The following is an 18,298-nucleotide window of genomic DNA, read 5'->3' on the forward strand; positions in this document are numbered from 1 at the left end:
ATTCTCACCACACATACACAAAAAGGGTAACTATGTGAGGTGATAGATTCATTAAATAACATGATTGTGGAAATCATTTCACAATGTATACGTATATCAAGTCATCACATTGTACACCTCAAATATACAAAATTTTGTCAGTTATACCTCTTTAATAAAGCTGGGGGGAAAAAAAAAAGGTCCAGTCAATGAATAGAAGTCAAACCAAAGTGTATTTCACTAGGTACATCAAACAATGGCTTCAACAGATTGCCTGGGAATTCCTGGCATCCGCTGCAGTTTCCAGGGCCAGCTCTATCCCTTTTTAGTGAGCTTTCTTTATATCGGTGCTCTAGTGGGAAAGGCCCGTTGGAGTCAGTTGTAACCACAAGCACGAGCAGAAGGGCATAAAGGATGTTAAGAATGACACAAAGTTCACTGAACTTAAGGATGTGATTTGTATACCACCTTCAGTGTAGTCTATTCTTGTGTCACTCGATGTTCTTCTTCTATGATGAGAAGATCCACAGTGGTTCTCTCTGCTGCCCACTGGACACGGCTGCCACGCTAAGGGTTTCAGTGGTGAACAGTGCAAGAACTAATACATGCTTTTGTACTACGGTTCTCAACGCAACCCCAGGACCTGGATCTTTGCAACATTCAAAGCAGCTCAAGTAGAAAAGAAAAAGTTCAAACCAGTCACCAGATCCAAAATTAGCATTTTATTCAGAACGCTGGGGTCAGAGGTGTATCATTTATATTCTGGTACACAATACAGAGGCAAAGCTGTTGTCAGAAGTCTCTCCAGTTTAAAAGCTTTTTTTTATTCATTTTTTTTTAAAAAACACACTTTAGTAGTGCCACCAGTGTCAGGCCACCCCTTTCATTTCTTATCTTTCCTTTTTTTTTTTTTTTTTGGTACAAATTATGTAAAACATTTGTGCTAAGAACTTTTCTCCCTCCCCAAACAAAAATGAAAATAAAAAATAAAAAAAATAAAAAAATTAAAAATTGAGTATTCTAACTACAGCTCAACAACTGAATCAAATGTCACTTTGTTTTGTAAATACTTTATCCATAACGAAAGATATAAACATGCAAAAAACCTGAATCCAGTCCAAATAATACATACACGTGTTTTGAAGTTTCTGCACTTCTCCATAGACTATGCCAATAAAACATTATGTACACATACCATTTTTACAGTGAAGTGGAAAAAATACAGTAAATAAAAAAGTGTACATGGATTAAGACCAAAATGTGTCTAACATTCTAGTTTATGAAAAAATTCAATTTTGCTACAAATTGGTGATATGAAAACTCCCTTTATTTGCAACCAGCTGCATAAGTTTTAAGATTTTAGTGGAAAAAAACAAAAAAGCAAACTAAAGTCTAAATCTAGAAGTCATGTACATTTTCCAATCTCATGGTCTCATCCCCCAAGATAATAAAATTGCTCCATGAGTGGTTTTGTCTCTTTAATTCCGTATTTTTAATAAAAGCAAATGCATTGTAACAAAAGCATGTCGAAGCATATCATGGTTTAACTTACTGCTCCCACCACAAAATATTTTGTCTTTTACTTATCGTTTCAGAAATCAGTACCATTAAAGCCTTAAACATAAAACTAATTCCAATCTGAAAAAGGTACAAAAAGGCACATAAAATCCCAGTGCTTCTGTACTGTAAAATTCAAGTGTAACTGAGCTCAGTGTCTTTCCAAACAGTATTGGATCACTGATATTCCCTCTGAGCCCAAACCGGTTTACAGCCTCTGCCAAAGCCTCCAGCAAGCACTGTGCTAGTAGACTACAAAGTTCAAGCCTAGCTTCTGAATGCTTTTTTTGGGAATATCAGTTGAAATTGTTTGTACTTGTCCAAAAGCGAAGTTCACCCTGAAGTTCAGTCATCACCTCCACCGTACATGTCGGCGAGTTTCTTGAAGCGGGGCCCCCAGTCGTTCAGGTAGTCATAGTCTTGGTCGCCTCCACTACTGGAGGAGTTAAGGGAGCTCAAGGACCCGGCCGTGGAACCACTGCCTTCATAGTCAAACACTAAGAGGGAGTCGTATGGCGGAGCTGTGGGATCGTTGTCAGCAGCTTTAAGGCCCTGCAGTTTGGAAGACAAGAAAAGGGTGAAGAGAGGGTTACGATTAGCAAATCCACAAGCAGACGCTAGTGGTCCCGTGGCATCCAACACTTGTTTTTAAGTTTCCACCTGCAGACCACCGCAGACCGCCGCATGTGCAACCCAGAGAGACTGGGGTTATCACCATGTTCGAAAGTTAGACAAAAACTAACTGTTGTCTCTCCTCCGCAAAGAAAGAACCCTAAGGAGTCTAGCTCAGTGAGGCCGAAACATACCATGGGACAGGGTTCATTGGAGAATGTGTTTGACAGGTGACAGAAATGAGTGGCCAACTGCCTGAAGCTGTGAGGGGAAGATCTTAAATGAAGTCTGGCAATGCATTCCTGTAACAGTACATCGGGCAAGACCAGTTTTGAATAGTTACTGGAAGAGTAAGGTACATGAAATAATACAGAAGGCTATGAAATCATGTGGTATGTGGACCCTAATCTATGTAGGGTCAGTCAGAGGATTCTGGCGACAAAGTGGCTTAAAAGGAATTATAGGCAAGGCAAAAAGAGAGGGACATAGAAATGAGTGCCATATGATCCTTGCCCTCTGTAAGCTTACAATCTAGCATAACAGACGTTACTGTAGTATGAAATAAATGATAAATAAGTAACAAAACTATGAAGTCTAGACAAAAATCATCAGAATGCTGAAAACAAACTTCGACCGGCAATGAGAGCTACGCGTCCGAGGAGGAAGTGGCATTCTATTTGACATAAATTTGGAAGGATGTCAAAGGAAGAAAGAAGACGGGCCAGATGTGGTTACAATAAAAGGAAAGTTATTCACTAAATCATGTATGTTCTCAACAGAACATAAAATGTGAAATTAATTGATAAATTGTGATCAGGTATTATTTTTTAAGAACGGAGTGACTTCTAGCTCCCACAGGCTTTAGAAACATCATGATCCAATATCAATACATAGTATAAACACTGGGGAAGAGGATCCTGCCAATGTAAAATAATATGTATATACGTGGCTCTTGAAAAGAACTGGAAAAATAAGATCAAGGAAATGCTTATCAATAAACTTTTGCAAAAAGATGCTTTTTTTATACATAACTCATGTATCTGAAGCTACTGTATTTCATAATTATGCTCTACAAAACTTTAAAGATTTAATACTATGTCTTTTTGCCACATACTAAGTATTTTTTTTATACTAAAAATACTAGGTATTTTTTTCTCTAATTTTTTCCCACTTCCATTCTAGTAAGTCCAAGATATACCAATGTTAGTCTCCAAACAATCATTCTCTTTTCCCACAGCTCTTAGATGTAGACATAGAAAATGGACTTGAGGACACAGGGTGGGAGGGGGAAGCTGGGACGAAGTGAGAGTAGCATCGACGTATATACACTACCGAATGTAAAATAGCTAGTGGGAAGCAGCAGCATAGCACAGGGAGGTCAGATCGGTGCTTTGCGATGACCTAGAGGGCTGGGATAGAAAGGATGGGAGGGAGGCTCAAGAGGGAGGGAATATGGGGACATATGTATGCATATGGCTGATTCACTCTGGTGTACAACAGAAACTAACATAGTATTGTGAAGCAATTATACTCCAATAAAGATCTATTAAAAAAAAAATGCCGGTGGGCTTAAGGTGGCTTCACTTATCCAAGACGTGATGAACTGTCCATCTTTAGATCAATCCTTCCAATCCACATGTGTTTATGAGTACATATATATATATATTTTTTTTTTCAACGGTGCTGTGATTCAAACCCAGGCCACCAGATTCTTTTTTTTTTTTTTTAGGGAATAGTTTTATTTATTTATTTTTATTTTTGGTTGCATTGAGTCTTCGTTTCTGTGCGAGGGCTTTCTCCAGTTGCGGCGAGCGGGGGCCACTCTTCATCGCGGTGCGCGGGCCTCTCACTGTCGCGGCCTCTCTTGTTGCGGAGCACAGGCTCCAGACGCACAGGCTCAGCAATTGTGGCTCACAGGCCTAGTTGCTCCGCGGCATGTGGGATCTTCCCAGACCGGGCTCGAACCTGTGTCCCCTGCATTGGCAGGCAGATTCTCAACCACTGTGCCACTAGGGAAGCCCAACATATATGTTTTTTTATCAGTAGAAAAGAGGAGGAAGAGGGAAACGAGCATGAAAATTAAGGTCGGAGTCAGTACATGTAGTGGTTAAGAGCTCAGACTCTGGGGCGACACTTCGGCTCTGCACAGTACTAGCTGTGGGACCTGGGCTAAGTTCGACCAGCTTCATTTCCTCATCTGCAACTGTAATCACAGTAATACGATCATTACGGAGACCAAATAAAATAAAGGGACCCAAGAGCTCACCACAGCGTCTGGCACTTGTTAGAGCTCAAGGAATATTAGTGAATTTTTTTTTTTTTTTTTTTAACTTTTAAGGTTAGAGAAAAAAATTCTTGCTTTGGAATTTGAAAAAAAGAAAAATAGATGTGAAGACATAGCATTTTAGAAACAAAATGGCAGCTGCTCGACTTCAATCAAAAACCAGAAAGAAAAGTACACCCTACTGCTTCCCCATCCCAAAGTCTGTCTCACCAACAATCCTAACCTTTAATTAAACACCACTGTTCCTCTTCTCAGGTAGACTATTTACAACCCAGACATGCCTGTGTAAAGTAAAATAAAACAAGTCTTCCTTGAACTACTTCAGCATATAAAACACAAATAATTTTAGATAGGATTTTCTTGATCATATTTACAGAATAAGCTACAGGGCAATTCTGTTAAGACGGAGAACTGCAAACTCCCAATTTCTCAAAATTCCTGTTTCTTTTTTGTGGTAGATTGTGTTACTGTCCTCAGTGATTCACCATCCTCTCCCTGTGGGTGGATCACATGCCCGCAGCACCACAAGTGCCACTCTGGAGCCAGCTGACTTCCCTAACCCACTGTCAGGCTTGGCTACCCGACTGGCGTTGGCCAATGAATGGAAGCAGCTGCGTGGAGGAGACTCGAAGAGTCTACCATGCTTCCACCAGTCCCCTCGCCTTTCCCCCTCTGCCAGGAGAAAAGCCTGCCCCAGAGGAAAGTTTTCCTTCTGCCTGGATCCTGAAATACAGAAGATATGTGAATCATGGCATCAGCACCAAACTGGAAATACGGAAAGGTGACGACTAAGATGAACTTGAAAGGGTCAATGGCAGGGCATCATGTGTGCCTGGATTCCCTGGAGATGAAAGCCACGGTCGGTCCGTGTTTCCTGTGACTTAGAATAAAGGCTAGAAGCTCCCTGGTCTTCACCGGTGTGTGAAAGCGCCCAAGGCTCTTCATCAAATGTCTACGCCACCTAATTAATTTCCTTAAAACAAATATAACACTGGTGATAATCCAGTTCCATACTCACCACCGAGGTTCTCAAAAATATTTCTTAAAAATTTTTTTTATCTCCTGCCCTGACTTTCTGGTCATTCTGATAGTTGTTGAATCTATGTTTTACTTCTTTTTTAAAAAAGGGGTTAAGGCTATAAAGGCTATAAAACCCGAGAGGTCACTGTGCTAGCCAGAACATCAAACACTGCCTCAGGTTTTCATGATTACAAAAGAGCAAAACCCAGTGAACTTTTCAAGAATTCTTAGGCAAGAGCCATCTTTCTAGGCTGAAGGTTAAGTACTTTAAGTCCCCTCCACTTGGAGAGCACTGATTTTTATCCGAGAATAAAATATGACTTTTCCGGCTGAGGCATTATATAAATTCCGGGTACTGTTTTGGTAATTCTAAAAACATCATAGTCAAGTCCTGAGAAACTGACGGTGACAGGCCGGCAACCAGGGTGAACATACAGATAAATTCGGGATTTGGGGGCGGGGCACAGGAGCTCTGGTCCTCCCTTATGGGATTCCTTTATTTGTACGTGTGAACACCACTTCACATGATGTGTGACACACTGTTGCCAAATATACAAGCTAACTGCATGTGTTTCTCTCTCCCTACCTGGGTTTGACTAAATCTAGAAGAGGATGTGCTTATTTCACCTTTCCTGGAGAGGCAGAGCTTGAACTCTGGATAAATCTGAACTAGTTTCCATAGTGAACTGCCTCTGTCAAATCAAAGAGCTCTGGCTCTGGCTGAATTCTTGCTGAGCTTATATTTATAGACTTCTGATCCCATGCTTTATGGATGGAGACATGCTTTTATAGGGACTATAAAAAACCCACATTCTTGGGTGAGGGAACACACGAAGGATGTAAGAGGAAAGAGGTCCTATTGATCCCTTACATTCAGTCCTCTCTTGTCTCAAATCCACTGCCTTAGTTCAGGTCATCATTATATCCTGCCTGGACCACAGCAAAGGCCTGACTGGTCTCCCGGTCCCCAGAACTATTCCTGCTTTTTTTTGGAGGGGGGGCGGTGTGCAGCTTGTGGGATCTTAGTTCCCAGACTAGGGATGGAACCCAGGCCCTCGGTAGTGAAAGCGCAGAGCCTTAATCACTGGACTGCCAGGGAATTCCCTATTCCTGCTTCTTACTTACAAACTACTATTGGTTCCTTTCTCAGATGTTATTTGATGTCACATCCTCCCCACCCCAAGTAAAACTTTCTGATTGCTATCCCCTACAGCAGTGTTTCCAAAATAAGGGAGGAGTCCCCCTGGGTGTATGCAAGGTGATTTTTAATTGGTGCACAGGCACTTTAAAACAATTATTTTTATTTAAAACAAAGTTACAATTGATGAAAAGTTTAATAAGTACATCATAGATGAAGTTTGCAGACATGGAAAAAACTAGGTGTTACTCAAATGCCTGATGCCTGATGTTAGGGTAAGCTACAGGATGAAGTCAAAACCCTCTGAGGAGCATTCAGTGAACCTAATCTGTTCACCCACCTTTTCTGTTGCAACTCTTCTCAATTCCAGCAACCATAACTGAATTATTCACTAAATTATTCACCAAAATCTCCCAAAACCTAAAAAATGTCATGTTCTTAGTATACCTCCATGTTATTTACGCATTCATTTCCTGCTAGCTGAAATGTGATTCCTTTTGTTTAAAATGTCCCATCTCATATTTTTTCATTTGATTAATTTCCATCCATCCATCCATCCATCCACTGTTTAAAGCCCATAAAAAATGTCACTTCTGCTGCCCGGAATTTTTCCCCTAACCATGACCGAGAGTAATTCCTGTGGTCTCTCTGGTCCTCTTTACTTTTATTGCCATGTTTTGGTTACACTAGATTGTGACATCCCTTTCTGCTGAGGTGGTTTTGTATTCATTTCATATCCTGCTGTCCAAAACACTGCTTGACATCCAGTAAGTATTCTAGATGGTAACTTTGTACTGCTGTCCTGGGCTTAATTTTCTCTCCTCAGCACCTCGTTCATGTTTATACCTATACCTTTCAGAAGCAGCTAGGATTTAGGTTTAAAATATCTGCGGACATAAAAGTATACCATGATCACATGACAGTGGAATTCTGTGACTTATCAACGCCAACATTACTATGTCTCTTTCTGGGAAATTCATTTTACTGAAAGCATTTTTTTTTTGGAAAGGAGAGGTTTCTATCTGTTTTATTTACAGTTATAGGGCAGTAGAAAGTTTTTACTCCTGAATAGTAACTTGTAATGATAATACCATACTAATAATAATTAAGAGATTTTATTATGCAACAGTCACTATACCAAGCACTTTACATGGATTTTACTATTCATTCCTCACTGCTTAATAGAAGGGTCTATTATCATCCCCATTTTATGAATAAGAAAACTAGAAATCCAGGTGGTTACATCCAAGGACCTTGACCTTGTACAAAGTAACAGAGCTGTTAAATGAGGCACCTGGATTTGAACTAAAACGCCTAACTCTTGTAGGAGGGGACAAAGATATTTTTAAAAGAACATGTTAAATTTAATTAATAGGAGAAAAAAGGCAAAAATTTTAAACTTCAGGAGTTTTAAACAAAGTATTCCAGGAGCACCTTCCATAAGTTTTTAAATAATGTTAATCAAAAGTCGGTCCTTTAATAGAAATATGCCCTTGGTTTTTAGATTCCTGAGATAAAGAAATATACAGAATTAGTATCGTTATTGGAGGTATGCTAATAGCTACTGTCGGGCTGAGATTAAATGACATTGTTTCAACTTTTCACCATCTGAAGGTCTTGTTTAAAAACCTCAAAATAGAATGAAATTCTGTGTTTAAAATTCAAAAATGTGTGATTTGTTTTACCCTACCTACCAGTCTGGAAACATTATCATTTTTGAGATTTATTATTTAAATAAACAAACTAGAAAATTTTCTCATGCGTTTACCTATTCCTTACACCTATAAACACACTCCAATTATAATCTCCACTATATTCTTCTTCCTTTGGAACATTCGGTACTATGCTAAACCAAATAAAACCTGGAGATAAAGAGATCTGTTTGTATTTTAAATGTATTTATAAAATGTGCTTGAGTTCTTTCTAGGTGCCTTCAACCACTTTTAAAACTTTACCTGTATTTATTTTTATCTGTCTAATTATAGAAAGATACTGTACACGTCTTAATGCGTGTCTTAGGTGGAAGAATCTACACAGTGAGTCTGAATGTAATCTCTGATTTAGGCCTTTGAACAGTTTGATCTCTTTGGACTTTTCCACAGAACTGACCATCACATCCCTCGACCCTCTTTTTAGTTGTTTTTCTGTGACACTTTAAACGCCTTAGACTTTCTTTTTCCTGTGTTCAAAAGTAGGGCATTTCTAGGTATAGATTTTGGGTTCCCCTTTCTACTCCATATTCCTCTGCCTTACAATCACATTCAATTTCAAGGATTCAGTAGCCATTTGGGAAATAATTTCCAAATGTGATCCTTTTGTCCATTCATGTACTCACCAAACCAGTGTGCCCCACAATGATTCCCCAGGGATACACCTCTTCCCCTGGACCACAGGAGGACCATGAGGGGAGGTAGAAGGGATGCTTGGGATAGGAGTCATGGAGGGAGGTGAGTTCTAGGTACATTGGGATGTTGCAGGATGGCGCCCACCCATACTCTGTGTCCCTGACCCTTCTTGGCCTGGTAAAGACTTAACTAATATCTAGAAAAAGAGCAAAGGACACTCCAGGCAGGAAAAACACTGTGGGAACTGGTGCTGGCATGGAATCACAAGCTGAGATAAGAAATTACAAGTAGAGGTCTCTGTTGCTGGCCTGTAGGATGCAGGTAGGGGAGGGGCCTGAGATGAAGCCGGACCACCTAATAAGAACCAGATCTAATGGGTGTCCTGTGCCTGGCAAAGTAAGGGTTCAGATACTGGAACATTTGCCTGGTACAGAGATCACGCTAGCAGCAGCGCAGGGAACTCACACAGAGAGAATCTATGTCTAATGTCTTATCTACACATCACTGGCACAGGATGTACACACCATAGATATTCGGTAGTTATCTGCTAAATGAATAATCCCTAACCAAGCTCAAGATGATTTCCAAATGAGCCATTTCTAACAAATGCAGACAATTTTCAAATTATGAATGGGTTGTATTCTGGAAGTTAATCTGCAAGTCAGTTGTTCAGAACAAACTTCTTCATATATGTATTCATGCATGTTTGCTACGACCTCCAGCCACTTTATAGACTGTGTACCTGGGCGCTGTTTTAGGAAAAGGCGATTCCAAATGGAAATTCCTACTGTGTACCTTTTCCTACTGTAGCATTAGAAGGGTTGGGTAACTGAACCTTACTAACTAGATACTCTCCTCTCTCTACTGAAGAAAACCCAGTCATGTTAAAAAAAAAAAAAAAAAAAAAGAGTGAACGCACCCAGACACAAACACAAGGTACACACAAAACACACAACTTGGAACAGCCAATCTCCTCACTTCCTGAATGTAATCAGCACCAGTGAGAGTGAAAGCCTCCAGACATGGGCCCCAGTGAATCCCAGCCAAATGCAGATGGGTGATGCTCACGGCTGCATGCCCTACACACCTGCCACAGCCCTTGAATTCCTTGAAACAACAGAATCTAAGAGTTACGCAACATAGTAGATGCTTAGGTTACACAAAGAAGAGCGGGAAATAGCCCCCATTTCAGAGAGAATGGATGCACTCATAAGGAAGAAATAAATACTAACAGTGACACCTCATGGTGAGGGCTACTACCCAGGGAGAGTCTTGTAACCTTCCCAGGGGTATCGAAGGGGCTTCACAGAGAAGGGGCGCTTCAGTTGAATCTGAAGGCTAAATGAGTGTCTCACTGAAGGTCAAGAACTTCGCAAAAGTTATAGTTAAACCTGTTTTGCCTTTGAGGAACTACAAATAGTTCAGGGGGCTGCAGCACAGAAAGGGAACGTGGGGGGAAGAGAGGGCAGGAATCAGATTACAAACAGCCTTAGAAACGACCCTTAGCGCCCGAATTTTACCACGAGAAAAGAAGAGTGTCCTGGATGGGATGGAAGCCCACAGAACAGTGACACTTCAGGGACTGCAGACACATTCAGGTAAGTAGTTGCTGAATTACACCAAAGCCAGAATTCTTGCTTGAAAAAAGTCCAGTGCCTACACCTACAGTCAAAAGGTTCACTATATCTTGAAACCTGACAACCACAGGAATAAATAAACAATTTCTTGGAATGACGAAAGCTAAATTAGAACTAAAATCATCAGGCACTCTTACATATTCAAAAATATCTAGTTTTATATATATATAAAAATATATTATATTTTATATAATATATATATTATATTTATATCATATATATTCCTGCTAATTCCCCTAACCAGGCCTATATGTATGTAAGTAATCTGGAAAAGTCGGGGCATATTTTTGGACATAAAGGAGTTACCAGCATCCTGTTTTTGCCTTCTACCAGCTTTTAAATCGTGTCTACTACAAATTAACCTATTACCTATTTAACAGAAGTGAACAGATAAGTTCAAGAAGTAGCATGTATTTTAGGAATAGATAGTAATGAATATTGTAAAGACAGATAAGCTAATTTTGTTTCAAAACTTTTCCTACAAACTATAAGAGCATCTAAAAATCTAAGGTAGGTTGATTATGTAGACGTAATATATGACTATCTCAAGGAAGCCCAGGAAATGAGTCTTATCTGCACGGGACTGAAGGCAATATATACAACAGATGCTTTCCACTTTGTAAGGCACTGAGACCAATTCTAATCTTGGAGATTCTGAGTGGGAGGATCTGGCCAGAGAACACGGGCCCTGCCATATATTCACGGGCCCTGCCAATATCAACATGTATCATTCTCTTACACTAACAATAAAAATTCAAAAGAAGAATTGCAGTAAAACTGTAGACATGATCAAAAGAAGCAGTATAAATCATCTGACTTCAAAACGTAAGGATTAAGTGTAGCAGAACTCTTGGTCAGTAATGAAATAAGAGAATGCCATAATAATTTTGACAGTGGAAATCGTATCTGTTATATTCAACAGAGAATTAGCTGCCTCTTGCAGAAGCCCTTAAAACTCCTCAACGAGACAAGTATTTAAGTCACTTACATAATATTTAATTTAGCTGCTCTTCCTGCTAATCTCATTTGATGGACCTCTCGTTGTTGGGTAGGCACTGAATTCTCACCATTTGTGGCATTCAAAGGGTACAGTGTGAGGAAAATGAAAGTGAACTCTTATTACATGTATCAGTGCTAGTAAATGAAATTAGAATTCACTATAATATCGTTAGCCTATTTATTACTTGTAATCTAGGGAAAAAAATCTTTTTGGAGAGAGTGTGACTAATACTGATAATATATACGGATGTCATTTACAAATGCAGACTATTAGTTGATCCGTCTCTTTTGGGCTGACCAAAGCCATCTCATCTGTTCTCTGTTACTGAAGCCACATTTCCTTTTGCATAAAGATAAAGTTAGGAAAAAGAACTGTGTTTTCATGAACTACATATAGCTGTATTCCCAGCAAGTTGTGGTCTCCACAGTACTAACTGTTAGCATAAAATAAACACCGTGATAAAAAAAAAGTGAGTCTCTCTTTGCACCTCATTAATAAAGTCACCGATGTCCCCAGGGTGCGGGGCTGCAGATCGAACCGGGTACTGGGGCTCGGCGTGGATGGGTCTCTCATCCAAGCGTCGGATGCCGACCGGCTTGACGGCATCCGGCTCCACGGTGTCAGGCTGCTGGAGCTGGCTCAAATCATAGTCCTGCAAGACACAAAACCAACACCCCATGGGAGACGGGCATTAAGATGGACCAACACCCCATGGGAGACGGGCATTAAGATGGGAAGTTACAACCTCTGTTTTTAAACTCATACCCAGAATGCATAGAAATGAATGAAATTTAACATAATGGAAAAGTTGCCACTAGGAGCTTTTCATGTTATGATTAAATATTTCTTTCACGCAGCTCTTTCTTCTGTGTTTTTCATTTCGACAGTCTGTGCGCCATCTGCTTTCCTACGTTCCTCATCAGTTTCCAATGGGAAACAGCAGTGAGATGAGGTCCCACTACAAAGTGACTAAAAAACCGACGAGAAAATATAGTTGTACCATAGAAGGAAAAGTACTAGCTTAATGCTGATGGGGTTCAGGACAGGCTACCCCAAACTATGGCATCGTGGCATATTAAATATCTGAAGCTCAAGCACTCTTTTTAAAAACGGCAGAAGCAGGAACGTCACTCTGACTCTTCCCACCTCACCCTTCTTCCCTGAAACAGGTCATAACGTTCCCATGTGAAAAGCCCCCTCCTGAACCAGGAGGAGGAAAGTCCTCTTCATCATCAGAGACTAGGGTTTGGAACCTAGAACTCTGCACAAACAAACCTTTTTTTAATGATAAAAGAACTACGTGTTTATGATATAAAACTCAGAAAATAAAAAAAATTATAAAGAAAGCAATCTCATCTGTAATTCTGCAATGCAGCGGTCATATTTGGGTGTATATTATTACTATAATGAAATGTTATTTTTTAAGAAAATTTTTTATTGGAATATAGTTGATTTACAATGTTGTGTTAGTTTCCAAGTGAATCAGTTATACATATACATATATCCACTCTTTTCTAGATTCTTTTCCCATATAGGCCATTACAGAGTATTGAGTAGAGTTCCTTGTTCTATACAGTGGGCCCTTATTAGTTATCTATTTTATTATAGACAGAAGTGTGTATATGTCAATCCCAATCTCCCAATTTATCCCTCCCCCCCTTACCCCTGAGAGCCATAAGTTTGTTTTCTACATCTGTAACTCTATTTCTGTTTTGTAGATAAGTTCATTTGTATCCTTTTTTTAGATTCCACATATAAATGATATCATATGATATTTGTCTTTCTCTGACTTACTTCGCTCAATATGGCAATCTCTAGGTCCATCCATGTTGCTGCAAATGGCATCATTTCTTTTCCTTTTTCTTTTTTTTTTTTAATGGCAAACCTTCTTAAACTAACCCTTAACTTCCTAGTTACTTCACCATTTACTACTCTTAGCCCAAACCCTTTGTCTTGTCAGTTCTTTACAAATTTACTGTTTCTTTGTCTAAAGGGTATAAACTCTTCTTGCTCTGGTCACTTCTTCAGGTCTTCATTCTCTTGTGAAGGTCCCCATGTACAGGTAAAAGTTCCATCAAATGTGTGTGCTCTTCTCTTGTTAATCTGTCTTTGTTGGTTTAATTTTCAGACCCAGCCAGGGACCTGAGGAGGGTCGAGAAAACTTTTTCCTCCCCTACAATGTTATATTGCTTTCATATTAAAAAAAATTGTTGCAAGTGTATTTTCCTTTACTTAGAGGAAGGCATTAGTTCATCAAGGTTTCAAAACCACTTCACTCCTCCCTCCCTTCAGTGGTCTACAGCAGGGGTCCCCAACCCCCAGGGCACAGACCAGGCCGCACAGTAGGAGGTGAGCGGCGGGTGAGCAAGTGAAGCTTCATCTGTATTTACAGCCGCTCCCCATCGTTCACATTACCACCTGAGCTCCGCCTCCTGTCAGCATTATGGTGAGTTGTATAATCATTTCATTATATATTACAATGTAATAATAATAGAAATAAAGTGCACAATGAATATAATGCACTTGAATCATCCCCAAACCATCACCCCACCCCACCCCGGTCCGTGGAAAAATTGTCTTCCACAAAACCAGTCTCTGGTGCCAAAAAGGTTGGGGACCTCTGGTCTAGAGTCTGCAAACTATTGTTGGTGGGTCCAGTCTGATCTGTGGCCTGTTTTCCTTGAAGAATGGCTTTTACATTTTTAAAGGATTATTTAAAACAACGGTAACGATAAAGAAGACAAAGAATATTCTATGGAGACTCTATGTGGCCCCCAAAGCCTTGCTATCTAGCCCTTTAAAGAAAAAGTTTTCCAACCTCTGGCCCAGAGGTAAGAAGCCAGGGAGTGTGGATTCTCTTCTGGTGCAGTCCTGTGGGAATGTCTTGGCAATACAGCCTGTCCACTTTGAGGGGCAGAGAAGAACTTGGGAAGAAGGATGCTCTGGGCATTGGTTGGACCTTCAGAACTATTTTCAGCTTTAGCATCAGCCAGCTGGACGGGAATGTCCAAAGACACTAACTATAATGCGGAAATGCTTCAAAATTTTAGGTTTGGGCAAATACTTTATAGTTTTCAAACCTCTAAATTCTGGTGATATAAAACGTCACATCCCCAGCTTAACTGAAATTCTCTAATTCACTGTTGATATTTACAGAAAGTACAGATTTTCTGGTACTCTTTTTAGTTCAGGCTTCATCTCTGTCTAAAACCAGCTCAAAACTGTTTACAGTTATCTCTATAGTGGTTTTGATTCATTCGACGCTTGAATATTTACCATGTTCTGGCAGTGCTCGAGATCCTTTACATATGTTCGCTCATTTAATGCTCTGAACAACACTGTGTGACGTTAAGTTTTATTACCCTTATTTAAGAATTGAGGAAACTGAGTCTCAAAATCACCCAAGTCATCTGTCGACGGCTCCAGATCTACCGAGACACAGAGACAGGCTCTGACTTCAAATGGATTAGACTCCAAAGCCTAGCTCCTGGCGCAGGCATCTGGGAGGGTGAGTCAAGTCCCAGCTACAAGGTTGGATGGATGAGGGAGAAGGGGCAGGAATGTGAAGAATGATTAAAACAACAAAGGAGTCACTGACATTCAACCCACTATGTACCGGGAGCTATACCAGCCTCCTGTAAGTGTCTTCTCCCTGATACTTTCTCCTTTCTTCTTTCTGAAGAATGCTTTATTACCATCATTTTAAATGAAGAAACAGACTCGGAAAGGTTGAGTAACTTGTCCAAGGTCACACAGCTGGTATTCGATTGACATGAGAATCAAAACCAGGTGTGTCTGACTTCCAAATGTCAATCTAAAACTGAGCTCTGTTCGTTGAGATGCCCTAGTTGTTCTGACAACCCTCCCCTAAACAACTCTTTACCAAGGGCTTCAACTAAGCTAACGAGTGAAGGCACTCAGGAAAAGCTCCTCCTCTGAGGGATGGACAAGGTGATACGGGAGGGGAGGCAGGCACACAGAGTAGGACAAGCCAGAGTGAGATATACGGTTGGTACATCGCCAAGTATAAAACGCTCAGAGAGGGAAAGAGTGCGTTAGGTTCGAACCTTGAACGACACATGGGTTTGGGAGAAAGGACCATTCTGGGGGAATCAACAGCGTGAGCAAAGGCATGGGGATGCTGTCTCCTCTTGTGAGGGTAGAGTATTTCAAAGCACCCATACAAAACTTGAGTGAAAACACCTTGATCTTGCACACATGGGCTCCATTTAAAATTTTATAGGACGTGTGAGTTATTTATAGACTATCTTAAAGCAGAGGCACATAATGGTATGACAGACGGGAAAGCCTTTGAAATGTTAAAATGTTATACAAAATAAAAAGAGGGATTCATTTAGAGAATTCTGAATGCTTACGCACGAAGAAGCATCGTTTTCCAGACGATGTTTAATTACATAACTACCAAGCTTAATAGAGGGGCTTAACCATGAGTAAGCGTGTCTTCTGACAATGATGGAAGCTTTTCGTAGAAAGGGGAAAACAGACTCTGAGTACAGGGATGATGACAGTTAATAAATATTTTTACACTGAGGGTGAAAAATGCTCTATTAGAGGTCTCAGTTACAGGAAATTAAGTAATTGAATCTTATGCTTGAGGACTGTCTTTAACCTGGTGACACATTCCTTGACCGTCCTCAGTATATCACGACAACTCCATGTAAGAATACAGAGTGATTTCTTTGGCATAACTGGAGCCACGAGAGGCAGTGGGATGTTTCTTACGTGGAAAGGACTTGTCCACCCTGATTTCTTATACAGCTCCCACTATATCCAAAGGTTACAAGCAGAAATGCATTATGTTTGGTTGACAGTGTTGAAAAAATTTTCTAATAAGTTGTCAACACACAGACTTTGAGATATTTTACCTGAAAATAGGAAAATGTGGCGTAAAACCAGGCTTAACTTCTGACACAGCAATCTGTTACAGCTGAGAGCATCTATCTCCTTTGGACAAGGACAGACTGTCCACCTGGCCTGCTTCACTTATTAGTGTATACATGCATCAGCATATTCATTTACGGATTCTTACCTTTCTTTTGATAGCCCTTTCCTACTATCTTAAGAACCAGAGCAGGAAGTCTAAAGATGTCTGTGGTCAATACATCAGGCCCATAGAAAGTGCTCACTAAAAACGTGTTGAATAAAAGTCTCAGGGATGATATTCATGCCAGATGTGCACAAGAGCAAGAAATGTGCTTTGGATCGCATGACACGCCATGGCAGTAATTCACAATGGGGAGGAAGGGAAAAAGACCCCGGGTCCCATTGCTGAGACTCTTTGCCATGGTGAGTACCTCCCCTTCCATGATGCAAACGTGTCATGTTCCTCAGATACACTGACATCTAAAAAAGAGGCACAAAACCACTGATTTACAGGAAACTAGAATTTGGGTTAAAACACGCGGTTTAACTTTTCTCTGTGATGGTTTCCCTTGTCTATTGCAAATACGGGGTATGAAAATCTGATGGTGGTATGAAGTGGGCGGAAGTGTCTTCAGATCACAGAGATGGGTTTTTCTGTCCACATCCATCTGTGCTATATGGCAGAGTCCTGACCTGAGGATCCAATTTTAAGCCTTTTGATAAGGGGTCACTCTATGTGAAATTATACATCCTAAATTATACATCTTTATAATCCCATGATGCTTTACTTAAACACACAAATTACAGCATGTAGGATAAGAATTCTAAAGAGAATTACAGAGACTGAAAACATTCTCAGGGTCACTGGGTTCATGGCCTTACTTCTGAAGATTAGAAAGAACCCCAGAAGAAATCTTTATTTGGTTCCTAAAACTCTCTAGAGAAAAAGTGGATCTGAAAATTCTCTTATGATTGTCAACCTTACTTTGTCAACATTAACTTCCCAGAGAAATCCAGTTTTCAAACGAAGGCCATGGAAAATCTTATTTTAACTAATGTTTGGAATATGTGTTATTTGGCAATGATCATGAGAAGCAGGCATAGAATTAGGGTTTTTAAATATTAACGTTGCAAGTAACTGAAAACACTTCTTTTTGGGTCTATGATTTAAAATGTCTTAAAGGTGATACAATTCTGGGAGAGTTAGTAAGAAGTTAGTCAGCAGCTTTAACTCTGGTTCTGCCTTTTCTTATTAAATTCCACTGACTTGCAATGATTTATAATTGGTTCAGAAAATGATACCACGAATCTACCTGAAGGCATTTGGTTACGTTTAAATAAAATAAAACGCTGCTTCAGTATAAAGTGAAATTCTAGATTCCCAGGCAAAAACTTCAGAAAGCTCTGTGGCTGGCAGAATCTACAGAATCGTGCAATTACGTCTGTTTTAGAGAGCGATGAAAATATTGATTTACCGTTTCATGAGTATCTAAAGAGAGCTGACTGGGTGCCTGATGCCATTTTTAGCTCTGAGAGTGTGAAAGAAGGAAACCGACCTTTACCTGGTGCCCATCATCTGTCAGGAGTTACCTTAGGTGACTCCTTATGTGATATCTCAGACGCTCCAAGCAAAATCCTGACACGAGAGTGTTGTTCTATCCCATTGATTCCCGTAACTCGGAGAGGTTAATGATTTGCCCAATATCATGGACTCAGTTAAACAGTGTGGAAGGAGCAAACAGAGACCATCAGAGCAAGCAAAATAACAACTAAAAAAAAGCTGTATCTTCATATATAGAGAACAGACCTGTGGTTGTCAGGGGCGGGGCGGGGTGAGGGAGG

The 18,298-nt window shown here is 40.1% G+C and overlaps 1 protein-coding gene across 1 annotated transcript in view; it reads right to left on the minus strand.

The window, feature by feature from the left end:
- Positions 1–686: 686 nt before the first annotated feature.
- Positions 687–18,298, minus strand: part of CDH2 (cadherin 2) — a 213,019-nt gene continuing 195,407 nt past the window's right edge. The window contains exons 15-16 of the mRNA XM_068563811.1: positions 12,060–12,224; positions 687–2,088 (exon numbers count right to left, since the gene is read on the minus strand). Coding sequence (XP_068419912.1) covers positions 1,882–2,088; positions 12,060–12,224 — 372 coding nt within the window. The 3' untranslated portion in view covers positions 687–1,881. The remainder of the gene's footprint in view (positions 2,089–12,059; positions 12,225–18,298) is intronic.

This window comes from Eschrichtius robustus, chromosome 14 (genome assembly GCF_028021215.1).
Source record: "Eschrichtius robustus isolate mEscRob2 chromosome 14, mEscRob2.pri, whole genome shotgun sequence".
Classification (NCBI taxonomy): Eukaryota; Metazoa; Chordata; class Mammalia; order Artiodactyla; family Eschrichtiidae; genus Eschrichtius; species Eschrichtius robustus.